The sequence below is a fragment of the Zootermopsis nevadensis genome, unplaced genomic scaffold (genome assembly GCF_977971745.1).
Source record: "Zootermopsis nevadensis isolate Lab colony 2312 unplaced genomic scaffold, Znev_1.0 Znev_ptg000008l, whole genome shotgun sequence".
Taxonomy (NCBI): domain Eukaryota; kingdom Metazoa; phylum Arthropoda; class Insecta; order Blattodea; family Termopsidae; genus Zootermopsis; species Zootermopsis nevadensis.
Genome location: NW_028259140.1, coordinates 8,655,949 through 8,673,690, shown reverse-complemented (window position 1 = coordinate 8,673,690; position 17,742 = coordinate 8,655,949). Strand labels below are relative to the sequence as shown.

The 17,742-nt window shown below is 36.5% G+C and overlaps 2 protein-coding genes across 5 annotated transcripts in view; both read right to left on the bottom strand.

Annotated features, from left to right (window-relative positions):
• Window positions 1-417: 417 nt before the first annotated feature.
• On the bottom strand, window positions 418-10,912 carry Hsc70-5 (Heat shock protein 70 cognate 5). Its single transcript, XM_022083468.2, has 14 exons — window positions 10,694-10,912; window positions 9,293-9,345; window positions 8,450-8,595; window positions 8,115-8,238; window positions 7,801-8,002; window positions 7,616-7,722; window positions 7,235-7,397; window positions 6,855-7,010; window positions 5,524-5,670; window positions 4,216-4,443; window positions 3,528-3,750; window positions 2,827-3,014; window positions 2,099-2,239; window positions 418-1,156 (listed from the first exon to the last, which is right to left on the bottom strand). The coding sequence occupies exons 1-14, from the start codon at window positions 10,793-10,795 to the stop codon at window positions 1,061-1,063; spliced, it is 2,076 nt and encodes a 691-aa protein (XP_021939160.1). The 5' UTR covers window positions 10,796-10,912; the 3' UTR covers window positions 418-1,060.
• Window positions 10,913-12,027: 1,115 nt separating this feature from the next.
• The window catches only part of LOC110839348 (WD repeat-containing protein 11), a 45,392-nt gene continuing 39,677 nt past the window's right edge, over window positions 12,028-17,742 (bottom strand). For all 4 annotated transcript variants that reach the window (XM_022083471.2, XM_087344993.1, XM_022083472.2 and 1 more), the window contains exons 18-24: window positions 17,270-17,395; window positions 16,523-16,703; window positions 15,483-15,636; window positions 14,894-15,060; window positions 14,470-14,737; window positions 13,591-13,738; window positions 12,028-12,575 (exon numbers count right to left, since the gene is read on the bottom strand). In XM_022083471.2, coding sequence (XP_021939163.1) covers window positions 12,424-12,575; window positions 13,591-13,738; window positions 14,470-14,737; window positions 14,894-15,060; window positions 15,483-15,636; window positions 16,523-16,703; window positions 17,270-17,395 — 1,196 coding nt within the window. In that variant the 3' untranslated portion in view covers window positions 12,028-12,423. The remainder of the gene's footprint in view (window positions 12,576-13,590; window positions 13,739-14,469; window positions 14,738-14,893; window positions 15,061-15,482; window positions 15,637-16,522; window positions 16,704-17,269; window positions 17,396-17,742) is intronic.

The window sequence follows — 17,742 nt, the reverse complement described above, 5'->3', positions numbered from 1 at the left end:
TTGGAAAGGATGTGTATAGGAGGCAGTCATGGAAAACTTTAAGGAACTATCCCAGCCATAGCAGCATATAACAATTAAATCCACACCTTTAACTGAATGTAGTGCAAACGGTAGTGCCACCATTTTAATGACAGAGACGACAAAATTATTACCACCACTTGCCATCACATAATGTACTGAGGATATGTAGCATGAAACATGATTCAAGAACAAATGACTATGAATGATCGATCACGAACAATTTAAGAGGAAGCTGACACGGTCTTCTTTCTAGTGTCCAAACATTTTTCTGAAAGACAAAGCACAGGTAGCTGTAGGCTAGGACTTGGACCAGGTATACCCCAAATGCAAGACAGCCATTTTGTTGCTGTCAACCTACTAGCATAATGAAGACAAAGTAAAAACTATATAACAATATCAACAGAATATTAATATGTTATTTTTTACTTACCTAAAAATATTACACAACATAAATTGAAACAAATGAGATTAACAGGTCATTTTTAACCAAGTACGGAATTGAAAGTAGCTGTTACTACAATCACTAAATGACCATAGTAGTAGCTCTACATCATCAAAATACAGCGTTTCATCCATATATTTCTCATCACATTCATTCCTCCAACTGATCCTAACTGAAATTATAATATACATCTGCCAACTTTGTACATGCTGCAATGATTGTGCTTAAATTACGTCAGAGCAACTAAACATGTTCTGGCTGCGAGAATGCTTTTGACATTCAAAAGATTTACAGTTCATTATGATTCACACAAAACAAGATGTCAGATCATGATAGTATCATTTTTCATATTAAACCAATCTGCAGATTGCTGCTCAATACCGTTCCTTTCTGAAACAAGTTGTGTTTGTTAAGATACTGGCATGAAACATTTACAGTCAATGCAGATATTTATTTAATGCACTTAAAACATTTTAAATGTTTGTCACTAGCACTAAATACTTGCTAAATTATCAGCAGAAAATTTTAATATAATTTCAGACAGAGAAATTATGGTTTCCCTGTGGCTCAAACATTCACACATTACAAACCAGTCTCTTAGTTCTTTTCTTCTTTCTTCTCTTGTTTTTCTTCACTTGTCTGGCCTGAGGAATCGCTGCTACTTCCGGAACTACTCTCTCGTTCTGCTGCCATCTACAGCAAAGAAACAAAGACCAATGACCCCATTTAATTTAAATCACTCGTGTCTAAGCACCACACTACGGAGGCACACACTGAGCAATCCAGCTTCTGACACAATTATGTATTATTTTACCTCAAAATTCAATGCAAAATCTGATGTAAACCACTACCTGGCGTTAATTAAAACCAACCTTGAATAAAGACGGTAATATAATTTTTGTATACCAGATGTATATAGCAGGAAATGAAGGAGAAATGTCTTCTGGAAGAGAAAACTGTGAACTTATTTATTTATAGTTTATTTAACAACACTTTTCAGTAGCTCAGGCTATATGATAGTGAGTAATGAATTGTAAAGGATGTGGAAGGAAGCAGTCATGGCTTAATCTAAGATACCATCCCAATATTAAACCACCTTTATAACATAGTATGTGACAGATTATAATAACCTTATAAAGAACTAGGCCAAATTATAAAATATGGGTTTCCTAAATTTCCCAATCTTAAGATTTACTGCACATCAATAATGCCACTGAAATTCACACATTGTAGCCATATTTATACATATGACAGCAGTGATGATATACTTTTCAACTTTCCACATAGCACACATCAGTGGAAATTAAAAAATAAAACAAAGACTGACAGTCAAGTGTGGAAGATGTTCTATAATAGAAAACTGGTATATGGCTCAGCAAATTTATTGTAGACGTAACGTTATAAACACAAATGCTGAATGCAAGTACACAGGAAGGAAAAAAGTTGGATGCATGTTCTAAAACTTTCACAGAACACTGAATTAATAAAATCTTGGGCTATCAGCCATGTGGCTTGATACAGCTGATGCTATTTTAAAAAGTGGGAATTTCGAAATGGTTTGTGAAAATGTCCAATTTAATGTGAAACCTTCAAGAATACCTTACATTTAAGCAGAGTATATCACAGTTCTGTTACCTTCTTGTATGCCATCTCAAACAACTTCAATGATGCCTGCTGTAATGCATCGGTCAACTTGCGAATTTCCTCAGGGCTAGTCTCATCCTTCTTGGACACAACCTCTCGTACCTGTGCTATTTGTTCTTGCAATTTATCACACTGCAAAAATAAAATTCAAACACATTTTCAATTAAAATAATGTTCATACCATATTTATTTCTATGCTGTCTCATCCCTAACTTATAAGTAAGATCTAAATAAATTGTTGCTACAAAACAAACTTTGTTAAATATACTATTGGTTGGTGATAGATAAATCATACCGAAAATCTACTCATAGTTTTTGTTTTAACAAAATCAGTTTTTGATAAGTACAAGTAATCAGTGATTAAAACCAACAATCTTTAACACTATCAACAAATCTAAGAACTGTGCCTATAAAAGCACTACACATGCCAATGTACATCCCTTCTATAAACAATGGAACCCTCTTTATAACATTTTCTGAATTTAATGTTTGCCTCACTGACTGAAATGGCATAGACAGAAGTTTGATTTTAGGGGTGCTAAATATTCAAGAGCGTTTGCTATAATTCAGGAGTAAGAATAGCAATATACAGATATAGGGGAATGTAAGTTATAATTTATGCTTTGTAAGCATACATGGAAAATCCAGAGAAAAGTATGTTACACTAAGTACACGAAACAACAATTCAATAAAAAGAATAATTAAATTTATTCACTTGCCTCTTCTTTGGGTAGCTGATCCTTAAATTCATTCATTTTTGACTCTGTATCATGAATGATACCTTCAGCCTGATTTACTGCCTCCACACGTTCCTTCTTCACCTTATCCTGAGCTGCATATGTTTCTGCCTTGCGTACCATGTTTTCAATTTCATCCTTACTCAAACCACCAGAAGACTGAATTACAACTAGAAAATAATACCATCAGAACCATATTAAACCTACATATCACAAAATCGAGGACAGTATTACCACACCCACTATACAGTCCTGATCTGTCACCGTCAGATTATCACCTGTTCGGTAAACTGAAAGACAGCATTCGTAGGAACAAGTTTGAGGACGATGACTCCCTTGTGGCATCTGTGAAAAAGTGGCTCAAAACTGCTGATCCTGAGTTTTACCATGCGGACATACGTGCCCTTGCTCCGAGGTGGCGTATGGCAGTCGAGAGGGTCAGAGACTATGTTGAAAAGTAGCATTTTGTTCCTAAAGGCTGTACCTATCCACTGCGTGTATAGCAAAGTTGTAAAATAAAAATTGAATTTTTTAAAAAAATATGGTGCATTACTTTTGGAGTGTCAGCAGGTTAATGCATGCATAGAACTATATCATCCTAACCACTGCTGGTCCAATCCCTTGCCTCATAAATAGTATTTATGTACATTTCACTCACTTTAAAAAACTCTATGCATACTTACTTTGCTGTTCTTTGCCTGTTCCCTTGTCCCGAGCAGAAACATGAACAATTCCATTAGCATCAATGTCAAATGTCACCTCAATCTGGGGAACACCCCGTGGTGCAGGAGGGATTCCTACCAATGTAAACTGTCCTAAAAGTTTATTGTCACTAGCCATTTCACGTTCACCTTGGTGTACTCTGATTTCAACCTGTGTCTGTCCATCTGCAGCTGTAGAGAACACCTAAAAAAATACATACGTTTCATCATACAGCTTTATTAATATATTAAAACAAGGAAAAGTACAGCTCGCATGTTACTATAAGAACATTAAAGCGCTAAAGGTGTAAGAGACTGTATGGAGCGAGATGCCAAAAACATTACCTGTTTCTGAATATATAAAAAACTTGGTCTCGTATCTTAAGGGAAAAACACAGATGAAGACTTGAGAACAAATCACTAAGGAAAAAATATATACCTTAAACAGACTAACAAGATGAGAAACACAGAATAATGAGTTTCTTAATCAAACCAAGAATGTCATGTCCTGCTGTAGCTGTCAAACAATCTACCAGTAAATACATGTGTACCATGTAACAGAAAACTACCTTCTGAGCTTCAGACAGTAGCCTACCTCAAATACTCAATCAACTTACAGGCAGGGAAAGGGTTAAATATAAATAAGGAGTAAAATCACACTGGTACATACTTGACTTTTCTTTGTGGGAATCGTGGTGTTCCTTGTGATGAGTCTTGTAAACACACCCCCAAGAGTTTCAATACCCAGGGAGAGTGGGGTAACATCTAGTAATAGCACATCAGTGACATCACCTGCCAAAACACCACCCTGAATTGCTGCCCCAACAGCCACGGCCTCATCAGGATTTACTGATCGACTTGGCTGACGGCCAAAGATTTCTTGGACAGTAGACTGTACCTATAACATCACACAATACTTCAGTATCCTTACAATTCACTCAACATCTTTTATCTGCAGTTTATTTAATGATGCTTTTTCAGTAGCTCAGACTGTAGAGTATTCATGTATATCCAATATCTGTTACTATAAAATATTTTTCTAGAATAGCATATGGTATTTGGTAGAGGATGAACAAAATTTTTATTACACTGGCATCTGTTTTACCATATAGGCTGGGGCCACACAACCGTTCAAAGTATGTCCGTTGTAACGCACATCGTGACGTCCATCACAGAATTATTAAGGAGCATATAGGGTACAACACACGAAGCACACGCGTGACACACCCTATATGCCCCTTCATAATTCTATCACGTACGTACTTTGTACGGTCGTATGACCCCAGCCTTAAAGGGAATAGCTTCTAACATGGATGTTGAAGCTGTTCCAACAAGGTTCTAGAGTAAAAAAGTAAAGTAAAGTTTGTCCCACTATACGCCATGTAGGCGTTTGGGGTGAGAGGAGGTATAGCTCCTCTCTTCCTTGATCTTGGCACTAGATGGGGTGAGTGGTCAGCATCACGCCCCGGCCGGCTTTATCCCCGGGAAAGGACCCCGGTACCCATTGTAGAGGAGGCTGGGTGGGCCCCAGAGCCGGTCTGGACGCAGAGGCTAGAGGAAAAATCCTCTGCCCCCGTCGGGGATCGAACCCCGGTCGTCCAACAATAAATTAATATAATGATAATTTAAGAGCACATCAGTCTACTCTTCCTGACTTATCTCTGAAAGTGATCAACCAATGCTGTGTTCTGAACAACAGAAACAGAATGAACCAACAACATGCTCAGCACATTTTGTCAACATAAAAAATTTAGATGACGAAAAATAAAACATCAGTGCATGTTGGATCCAGTTAGATCACTGCTATACTGACAACAAACATTTCAAAGTTACATGTACTGTAGACACTAGACAGAAATTCCACCTGCACAGTCAAACCCTATTACAGTTTCTTCTAGTAAAAAATAAATTGCAGTGTTGGAAAGACTGCAGACCATAAGGAACATAACTATGGTTTATTTCACAATATTAGACTTACTTTGGGCATCCTGGTCATGCCTCCAACCAATAGGACATCCCCAATATCAGACTTGCTAACTTCAGCATCTGAAAGTGCTTTTTGACATGGTGATATTGTCTTTTTAATCAGTTCACCAACCAAGCTTTCAAACTTGGAGCGAGTAAGCTGTAAATGAATATGACATACCAAATTAAGCAGATTTCAGCATTTCTACATCACATAGTTGTCATATACGGATACCTACGAGGTGGCATTATAAATGTATGTATCAATGAAATAACAGAAACATGTTAATACAGTCTCATTTCCTTAATTACACATTGCAGACCAATGGCTTTGGGACTGTATCCCCACTGGCAAATGCAAGAATAACCTAAATTTAATCACTGGCCAGTTCTTTTGGTAAATACCACTTTAGTCATATAACACTTACAGTTCTAATGGCAGTGAAGATGTCAATGTTGATTTCCAGAGTTGATAGGGATATAAAAATTTCAAAAGAACATAATGCCTCCATCTTAAGGGCTGAAGACAGAGGCAATATATTCCCACAATATGTTACTGACTTACAAGTCCAGAAGGGGTCACAACCCAAAAGTCCACTATAGATACTTTGCCATGATCATCCACGTGTGTCCAACCATGGTTAAACATAAATATATTATTATTGCAAAGTTCGCCAAAAACAAAATTTTAAGAAAAATATGTATGTTACATGGAAAGCTGCATAATTACATCATCCATACACTGGTACGCATCGTTTGCACTCAAAATTTGAACAAATTTCTCAAAAATAAACTAATTACACCCAAAAATGAATATAAAACATCACATTATTCAGATATCACTTTCTAAATCCTAAATTGTTTTTTATAAGTGAAAACCACATGTTATCAATGTAAAATTTCACAAAAATCTGCCAAAATATCACTGCTGATGTCAAACTTAAAAACAAAGACACAGAAGACCCCCACACAAAGGCCAAGGATTACCATGGTAAGATTATGTTTCTGAATTGTAATATGGAGTCAAAAGCATACCAACAGATTTTATTATTCGACCATTAAAACAACGATCAGATATGTGAGTATGGTAGCGTAAGTCCCAAAATGATTATTCCTTGCTTTACCTCTCTGCTTATATAGCCCTTGGTGGTCTAGGGGTATGCCAATGGATTCCAGTAACAAAAATGGGGTCTCAGATCAGATAGATCCAATGTAGATTTTCCCACGACATGTGAGTGCTCTAGCTCAAAAATGTATGAAAAGGAGGAGAAAAAGTGTGTGTATTTAAAAAACATGCAACTTTGTAATTATTTTCACCTTAAGATACATATTAAAGAAACTTACTTTGAGATTCATATGTTTTGGTCCAGATGAATCCATTGTAAGATAGGGTAAATTGATGTCAGTCTGAAGCGAAGAAGAAAGTTCGATTTTTGCCTTCTCAGCGGCTTCCTTCAATCGCTGCATAGCCATCGGATCCTTGGCTACATCAATACCTTGCTGTAATGTGCAAGTTCAAGCCTCAAAAATTATGAACATATACTCACACCAGAAACATCTTCCATAAAATAATGTATTTCACTGCTTGAATCTTTAAAGAAATGGCAAACAGGCAGACAGTTGTAATAAACTAAATGTTATATATTGGTCTGTTTTATTGATTTCAGCTTCTTTGGGACCACATCAATTGGAAAAACATTTTTAAAATAAAAAATTGTACTTACTTCCTTCTTAAATTCTGATGCAAGGAAGTTAACCAAAGTATTATCAAAGTCTTCACCGCCCAAGAATGTATCTCCGTTTGTTGATTTTACCTCAAATACACCCTTCTGAATTTCCAAGACTGAAATATCAAATGTGCCGCCACCAAGATCATAAACAGCGATACTGTAATTAACAAAAATATATCTACATTAAAATATATCCTCCTTTCAGCGATCCTTCTCATATCACAGAGGCCAGCCCCACAATTATCTGCCAGAAACCCTTACATTAAAGAGCAATGGTTTTTAGGCATTAATAATACTAATAAATGCATCAAACAAGCACATGCAGCTTCTATGCCAAACTTATCTGTCAATATTTCTTTCACAATATGGACTTACACTTTATCTTCTGTTTTATCCATGCCATAGGCTAAAGCTGCAGCAGTAGGTTCATTAATCACACGCAAAACATTAAGTCCTGCAATCTGACCTGCATCTTTTGTAGCCTAGAAAGAAAGAAAGAAATAAAAATGGAAATGGCACAGAATCACAGTGTCATGCACAGGTCCTAAAAATATATATACCTGTCTCTGGGAGTCATTGAAGTATGCTGGAACAGTAACTACAGCATTTTTTATAGCAGTACCCAAGTATGCTTCAGCAGTTTCTTTCATCTTCATCAGTACAAAAGCACCAATCTGACTAGGTGAATACATCTTCTTATCTGTGCCTTCTACCCATGCATCTCCATTTGAAGCTTGAACTATCTTGTATGACAGAGTTTTCCTGCAATAAACAATAAAAACATTCAGATTTTTATGACACTGTGTGAACAAGGTTTCAGAAGAAGGCAGGCATCTTAATACTCACTGCTGTGAGAACCTCAAATCCTACTTACATGTCTTTTTTTACTTCTGAATCGTTAAATCTCCTTCCTATCAATCGTTTGGTTGCGTAGAATGTGTTGGCAGAATTTGTAACTGCCTGCCGTTTTGCTGGCATTCCAACAAGTCTCTCTCCATCTAAAACAAAATGTCATACAAAAATTATTTGGAGGTAAAACCTACACATAATAAGACAGCGGATTTCAGAAAGGCAATGTGAACATACTTTTCATCACAAAAGGAACAAACACTTTTCATACATACAAAATGTTGTAATATTTATAATGAATCTACAGTTATAAATTCTTTAGCAACAAATTAAATAAATACCCCAAACAAAAACACACACCTTTTGTAAATGCGACTACGGATGGTGTTGTCCTTGACCCTTCAGCATTTTCTATTACTTTCGCCTGTTTTCCCTCCATCACAGCTACACAGGAATTTGTTGTACCAAGATCAATTCCAATAACAGCCCCCTTGACGCCTTCAGACCTATTCAATAGAGCACAAATAACATTTTTAAAAAATATGAATATAGTACTGAAGTATCTATTTTTAAGACCTCCACTCCCAACAATCAAACATTTGTCTCCCTTCAACACAGTCACCACAAGGCATTATGAAACCTGGCAATGAAAGACGTTCATACTGCAAATACTAAATTTACATGATTATAATACTGTTCAGAATTCAGTATCATTATTCCTTGTTTGTTGAGATGGGTAGAATTGAAGATGTCTCTTGCAGACTATTTTTTATGAAATGTACTACCCTTTCCAGCAAATTTCTCCTTTAGTGCTGTCATTCACCATGTAAAACAGTCAAACAAATTCAGACATACACAACACAAACATAACCTCCAGACAATAAATGTCAACCTCACTAAATATCGAAAAGGAGTGTGCTATCCAGAAACAAACAGATTATCTCATCTACATGTATAAGAAGAAGAAGAATAAATTGTGAACTATAAGTGTATGAATGTGACTGACACAAATCAACACAACACACCAGGTTACTACAGTACGGAATAGTACAGATGACACACAAACATGGTAAAATGAGGGAAAGACACATGACAGCCCCCTATGCATCCATCATGATGAAGACTGACCTACCTTAATGGGCATGGCCCCTAAGTAATTACAATTTCCCTGTTCTAGAGATAATTTATAACTAAAATACTTACTTGTGCCTTCTTTGTACGTCATTATGCTGGCCCACACAAGTTGAAGATGCAGTCTAAAAACAATAAGCAAAATCTCGCATAAAATTTTTACAGGACAAACTTCACATAATTTACTACCAACATCAATTTTAATATAGCTTATGAAAATAAAACATATTAACAACTAAATTTCTTTGTCTACAAACTGATAATTTAAACTGGAAAAAGCACAATGAATATATTATCCTCAAAATTAAGTTCAGCATGCTTTACCACGAAAAGTCACACCAGTTAAAGTCAATACTTGAGTCATCATTTCTAACTTGTTCAAAAAATAAGCTCTCTCATTTGCAAATTTACATTATACTAGAGCAGAGCACTCCTTTCGGAGCTCCTCGGGGGGGGGGGGGGGGGGGGCTTTTTAAAATCTTGCTTAAGAAACTAAACTAAACCCCCCAAATGGAGGGTTAAAACACTTGACCAACCCCACCTTCGGGGGGATTGGTTGCATTTTAAAATCTTGAGTAAGGTTAGTTTAGTGTCTCATTCGAGTATTTTAACCCTTGAATGAGCAGTATGACTTGAATGAGTATTATTATTAGTATCAGATTTAGTTGTTGATCTCGTTGTTGTGAAGCGTTATTTGTTTACTCGGCATTGTTGTGTTCCACAACAATGCCGAGTATAAACAAATATAAGGTGACATTGTTTTTTGAAGACGACGAAAATCACAAATTTTTATAATAAATAAAAAAGATTAAATAATGCTATTTTTGTTTGTGAGACTTTTTCATTCATGTAGCATTGTATTTTCTTCGTAATTCAATTTTCTGGTAAATTGAGTTGTTATTCGCAGCCGTCCATATCATCATCCCACATTTTCGATTATCCGACCGTCCTTAACGCCGTTTAGGTCGGATAATCGAAATAACTGAATGTTATTTCTCATCGTAAGACAGAATGTGAAATAACCTTACACGTTCTACAATCCAACCTTTACCTACAAGACCCTCTAAATACCCTCATACTAGTACACAAAAAAACTAAAATGTTAAAAAATTATTATAGTGTCCATCAATGTTCACCTAATCTGAATTTGGAAAACAAGACTTTTATTTCAAACACACGGGTTGGCAAAACAAAATAAGGCTTTATAACTTGCTACATAAATATACAAACGCGTTTTTTCCCCCAGATATTCATCTCATATTCAGGAACCATTTGGCTTTGAAACAAGCACGAGCCGGTTCCCACACTTCGAAAACAAATGGGCCTATATTTGATACTAGATAATGTATTTTGCTGCGTGTATCACAAAAACTAAATGTCTTCGTATTCACAAACAATTAATACAAAACAAATCCGTCACTATTAACAACACTATCGACTCCATACAACCACGAAAAAGACAATATAACTCACCTTTTTCAATAACGTGCTAAATTCTTGTTTACCAACTACATTAAATGTAAAACTTGTGCAGTCGAATGCCTTTTTGCCGATAATTCTACCAGCCAACAACATTTTTAGTTTCGAAGAATATATCGTTTATATATATATATATCACTACGAATGTACTAGAACCTTCACGTGCAGCAAGCTGATGCAATTCCAAGGGCAGGCAATGAATGTCTACCTAATCACAGTTTATACAACTCGTCCACCAAACAGGAACACCAACCTAACCTACGTGTCTACCCTCACATTCCACCACGGATCTAAAATGAACACATACTACATGTAATTCCTACTGCGCACATCCATTGCACGGTTACAAACTACACTTAAACCAATAGAATTTATCAATTTATTGAAACGTTAGTACGTTTTAACATACACATTTTCATAAACATTATGTATTAAAGAATTTATTTTTCTGATTGTGAAGCTAAATGCATAGTTTTTTTTAATTTTTGCCCTATTAAGCAACATTGCTTCAGGCAGTTTGTGCTCTTCTCACACACAGGAAATATTTCTACCTGAAGAATTGTGAAATTGAGATGCAATTACTGTTGCCGACTGTTGTAGCAATGGAATACATTCGAATACTACACTACAAAAGAAAAAAATAACTATAAAAACTTATCTCAGCTTTGGGTATGCGTTTGTCCAACTTTTTCAACAGTAGGCGCATGCATCGATCCTTGGGGAGGGAGAAATTGTGAAAGCTCACACCCTCGCCCACATCGAGGGATCGCGGGGTCCCACTACTGCCCTGGAAGGCGTCAGCAGTCCTGGGCACCAGTGTCAGGATCTCTCCCTTCCTCTGGGCCACAAGCTTGCCGGCCGACTTGGCGTGAATCCAGTCCAGCAATATACGTGTTTTTCACCCCAGAGACGTACACAGGGGTTCTGGGGGGCCTTGTGCGAAGCAGGAGCCCCCCCCCCCCCCACCACCAGAGCTGGACTGGCAACCACCGGACTTGCCAGTGGGTCATTCACCGGGCCCTTTGGCCATGGCAAATGCAAGAGCTTCGCTCTTCTTCTTCTCAGCGATGATATCCTGCTTCAGCTGTCGCAGGATAGCCTGAGATAGCTAGTCATGTTGGACCTTGAGAAAGGCAAGTTCCTCCCCCATCACATGTAATGGTTATAGGTAGAACTAGACCTACAAGATGAACAATTCTACAGAATGAAACAAAAATAGTAAAATATACACTCAATTTGAAACAATGTTATTCACGTAAAGTACAACTTACTGTTTTAAAAATGCTGAGATTTACAGTGACAATATTCAATATCAAGTACACAACTAATAACAGATGAAGAAGGCATTTATTTACTGCAAAACATTTTACAATAATACTGGTTCTGTACCAAGTTTCTGTATTGTATTTATATAATCATATCTGTAATAACATACCCATGTACAATTTGTCATAATGAAAAATACAGAATTTATTCTGCACTTAAAAACTACATCCTTATCTTTACATATTCCTTAATATTACAACTGTGTTTGGCAATGTGGTGCTAAATGTAAAATAGAGGTTGTACTGTATTGTTTAAATTTAAAAGGAAACAAAAATTTAGACCATGTGGACAGAACCTGAGCATTAACATACTGTTATGCTATACAAATTTAATGACTTGAGACTCACTGTTTTTCATGTAATGTAATTCAGTGAAGCTGTCCATAGTTGTACAAGTGATTACCGTCTCTCTTCAGAAAGAAACTGAAACTCCTTATGCAATTGCTGCCCAGGTACTCCAAGCTTCTCACTCAGTTTCAAGGCTGCCTGGTGGTTTCCAATGGAGAACAAATGTCGAGCAAAATCAAGGTCGACAGCAATCAGCAGTGGCTGTGATGTCAGATAAGGAACACTATAAACTAGCAAATTCAATTCTCATCAAAATACATCCTACCTTACAATGCCTAATGCAGGAGCAGAGATTATCAAGAGACAATTTCTATTCAGATTCTGAGATTACATTTTTGTCGCTGCAACTAACTGAATTCTTCACTTTTAATTTGAAAGAAACTTGGGAATGTGCTGGAGATATCCATTAATACTGCAAATAAGATTTCCAAGAGCGAAGAGGATAAGGCTAAAAACATGCTATACAAAAATTGCACAACCCTGTCACACAATCTATAAATATATCTAAAGTGCTAGCTTGAGGCAGTCAGCATCAAGCTGGCATCAAACCCACATCTTGCATAATTTTGGAACTCCGAAAATTTTAGATTTCACAGAGAATAAGTATTATTAGATTAGGGCTGAGGTCTCTTTTGAAATATTCAGGGGAAAACGTGTTTTTCCCTAATCAAATTTAGTTCAAAGTAAAATTGTTTATAAATAAAGAAAAATTATTACAAGAGCTGCATAATCAATAACACAGCTTCAATTTTGTGTTCACTGCTTCTTTCTATAATACTCTTTACTACACAGTAAAACCAATAAAACTGTAACAGGATATATACACACATATGAAACAATACTAGAACAAACAAAACAAAAATGAAGTATACATCAAATTCAATAAATAATAGCTTTAAAACTAAAAATGGCATGCATTTTGTAATATTCCCTTCAAAGGAATAAAAGAAATGTCAAAATGTAGGTTTAAATAAAAATATCCAGCTCCTCTCACAAATACAATGTTATTTCAACTCACAGATTAAACCTTGTGGCGTGATCCAATTCAAAATTACTACCAATATTATGTATCAGTTTAGACATTAGGCAGGACTCTTTGAACACATGATCAGCCTAACACAAGGCCTCTGTCTACACAAAACAGCAGAACAAACTTCCATGGTTACAATAAATATCTTAGGAAGGAGATATATCTTCTGTAACTCTTTTAAAGGATATCTTGTAAGCGAGCTTCAGGTGATATTATCTCGTACTCCTGACAAGCTTGCAACAGGAGTCCAGCTTGGGCATGCAGCTTTTGAGACCCAAGGAGCTCCAACACACGCAAAAACTGGCACATTGACAGCAATACCAGTAATGCTTTGTTCTTGAAACAGAAATAACATGACCACATTTCACAGCTAAAACCAATGAAAAGTGCATGACAGAATGGAACAATCTAGGCCTCGGTAAATTTGTTTATTCCCTTACTAAAAAAGAATACTGAAAATGTTTTACTCTAGGAAAGGTGAAATTCTTTAAGTCATAGGACTTTACACACACACATTACATACATACAACAATACACACATATATTGCCTGGAAAAGTATGCCAAGACCGACTCACCACACTAAAAGTTAATTCGGCATTCCATCCCAAAGTGCTTGGAAGAATCACAATCAACATTAACATCATCCTGACAAATAACATCAAACCAGATGAAATTCCTGCTGCTGTTCTGAGACATTTACTCCTCTGTTAAGTCACATTTCCAATCTTAGTTTATTAACTGGCAGTTTTCCCTCACCATGAAAACAGACAGCTGTCATGGTTTCGTTAAATTGAAATCTATGGCAACTAATCATGTCACTTATTTAAATGCTGTCTACCATATTTCTGTTCACAAGGACAGTCTGATTTTATTTACCTTCAATACAGTACCTCACAATTGTAAAACTATCTCACATGCATTTTGATGCTATAAAATAACACTGTAATCCATCTTGTAGTGCAAGTTCCATATCAGTACACCCTTCCTAACCACACAAGAACTTGAAAAAGAAAAATTCTTTTCTACAAAACAGCGTGTTTAATACTGATTATTAACAGATACTGACCTTCTGCCCACTCACCCACAGATGATCAGCCCACTTGCGCATCACCTCATTGGTTTCATGGGTTGGCAATACTGACTTTGCCAACCATACAGCTGATTCCCATTGGCTGTAGGAAAGCAAATAGCGACAAGCATCTAGACCCTTTCCAATTAAACACAGCAGTTGCACGCCCTCTGAGATATTTCCGTTGGCAATAAGGTTTGTTGCCACTAACTTGATAGTGCTTTGTGCTGCTCCTGTTGACTGGATTGTTGCAATCAAACATGCCCTGAAAGATTAAATAAAACTACAAACTTAAATCAGTCCTTAACAGTCACCACAATGGTTCACTATACATTCAAAGACATGACAGAATGTGAGAAGAAAGAAAGATAAACTTTCAAAAGAGAACCAGTATAATGCAGATAAATGTTTTACATCTTACTTGATGGCATCAGTGTAGTAGCTAGAATTCTCTATTTCTGTCTCCAGCAGCAACTGCACAGCACGGTCCATCTCTCCTAAAAGAAGCAGCTGTTCTATCACCTTCTTGGTATGTTGGTAGTCCCCTCGTTTGCTCTCATGTAGATTTACTCGTTCCAGCTGCAGTCTCTGTTGGCAAAGTATTTGTAACAATACATGGTGCTATAACTCAGAAGACAGCCATCTTCAAACTCACCATGATAACCTCAAATGCTACTGTTATGTATTTGGTTCCCATCTTGTCACTTCCATGTGGGAGCAGTCTCATTTTTCAAAAGTATCTTCAAAAGTTCTAACATGACTGTGATTCATTTATATTTTCTTTAGTTCAAAGCTCTCACTAGTTATGTGGATTATCTGTTGTTTTCTTTCTTTCAATTTTTTCCCCTTCCATATTTGTCTACATGGAGCTACATACCCACAAATCAAGATGAGTAACACCTCCTCCAACAGTTCCAAAATGAGTTAAATTAACCAGATTTAGAATCATTTTGAATGCCTACTCCAATCATTCTCGAGAGAGTCAAGGGCTTCTTACACTATGTCCTCACCTGGTAAGTGTATGGATCACACAGAATATCATAGCATGCATCCAGAGGTTGAAGGTGGGGGTATCTGTTAATCCTTTTTGTGTCAAGCACTGATGGTAAGCCTGTATTTTGAAAGTCATCTGCTGCTGCTGCTTGGTCCACAAACACTGCTTTGCTGTGAACATAAAGTTTCTCAGTCACCTCATAAAAAGCCAGAATAACTAATCTCCAAAATATAATAGCAAGAACATAAGAAATGTATGTACAGCATAACAACTCTAGCATGTTCACAAGGATTTTACTTCTGTGAACAGTGCTAGTGAAGTCAGAGTTATCTAGGATCGAAGAGGTATGTGTTGGCACTAGTCTGGCTGGATGAAGGCATCAAAGAGCATAGATACTCTATGTGGTTAGGAATTCCCCACTTGGAGATTCCCTATTCATTCACTACTGAGTGCATAAATACATCTCAGCCTTCATGTAAATTACTTGTTATTGTTATCTGCTTTTAACCAAAACTGAAATGCATCAATAATTTTTTATAAGACTCTCCAATATCAAATTTCATAAAAATCAGTTCAGTGGTTGAATTCTTATATGTGGACAGATAGACATTGCAGATAAAATTAGGATCTGAAACGTAGCATACATGTAAAGGATTAGGTATCTGAAAAAGTAAAAATCCCAGAAAAGTGGCATACATTCAAATCTAAAGTAATTCTTTGGAGATTACTTCATTTTCTCACATTATAAATAGGGCATCAGAAAGAATATGGCAAAGGTCAAAAATGTTTGTCTTCACAAGAATGTTCCTGAAGAAGCTTGTTCTGTTTCCAATATCAGGCACAGAGTGACCAGAGAAAAAAGTGGTAAAGAACTTTATTTTTATTACATTTTCATACCTGCTTCATAAATTAGAATAAAACTATTTGAAATTATAAATTCAGCCAAAGGGTGCTTATATTTATCTAATAATCCATAACAGAATAATTTTAAGGGAATAAAAATGTTTATTTTTATATCAATATTATAAAAAATTATCCAAATAAAAATTCTGTCACCTGTTCCTAGTCTCCAACTTAGAAACTTGCAGATAGTAAAGTGCCACTGTCCAAAAGTCCACCTCAGCCTCCTCACCAAACAGCTGTGCAACTACCAAACTTCGCTCAGCTGTACCCAATGGACACAGCCGCAGGTACTCAAGTTTCTCTTCATCCATCAGATCCAGCTGTTCTTTCATGACTACATGCACAAAAACAAATAACTGCTGTGTATGGTAATAAGACATTTATTCACACCCTTGGGGCTTTACCACCCAGGCCTTTTCCCAGAATACTTGCATCCTGGGGTCAAGCCCCATGCACTGTTGCTCCTGCACCCAGGACTTTGTCCACCAGGCATGATCCCATGGTCTTGGCCCAACTTGGACTCACTTACTTTGGTGATTTGTGAGAGTATGGGTCAAGAAACACTGCTGAAAGAAGACAATATTAGATATTCCATCATCAGATATTTTTATGACCATTTATCTTCCCCTTCCCTACTACGTAACTTGTACAACGTATCATTACCAGAATTTCCCACATAGCCAGTAGGTATCAAGGCAAAACAATAGAGAATGATCTATTACAAGTGGGGAAAATCTTTCAGTGGTGATCACTCATCCCAGTGAAGGAAATTTTATACTGCTAAAAGAGGCCAAATTTAAAGAATTTAACAAACAAAACATGTTCTGGTGGACAGATTGACAATAGTTATGTATTTATCACAAGCCATGTGAACAGTTACATTCATTATAACTTTCCTACCTTGCAGCTCCTGCTCTGAGAAGCCATCTTCAGTAGAAAAATCCAGTGAGTATGTGTCCTGCCAGAACTGCGTAGACAGCAGCAGCTTAAGATTAGCGGGTAACAAAGATGGGCAGAACACCGGATCTGCAATTATGGAAATTCACTCACTTCCAAATACAATGGTCCACTAAATAGATAATTATTTTCATATTATGACTACTTTGATAAATTAAATGGGCAAACCACTGATATACAAAATTAAACTGATTTTGAATCAGCTAAACAACATAAAAATATCATACCTCTCTTGTGTACCAAACATAAACAATGAAACCTGTTTAAACACAGAAATTAATCACCACTAAACCTACAGCAAGTGTCATTGTCAGTGATTATGTTAATCTCTTTCATCCTGACAGATACAGTGCAACACATGACAACCTAGGGTTCAGGTGTCTGCTATCAATTTGCTAACTTTTATTTATTTTGTG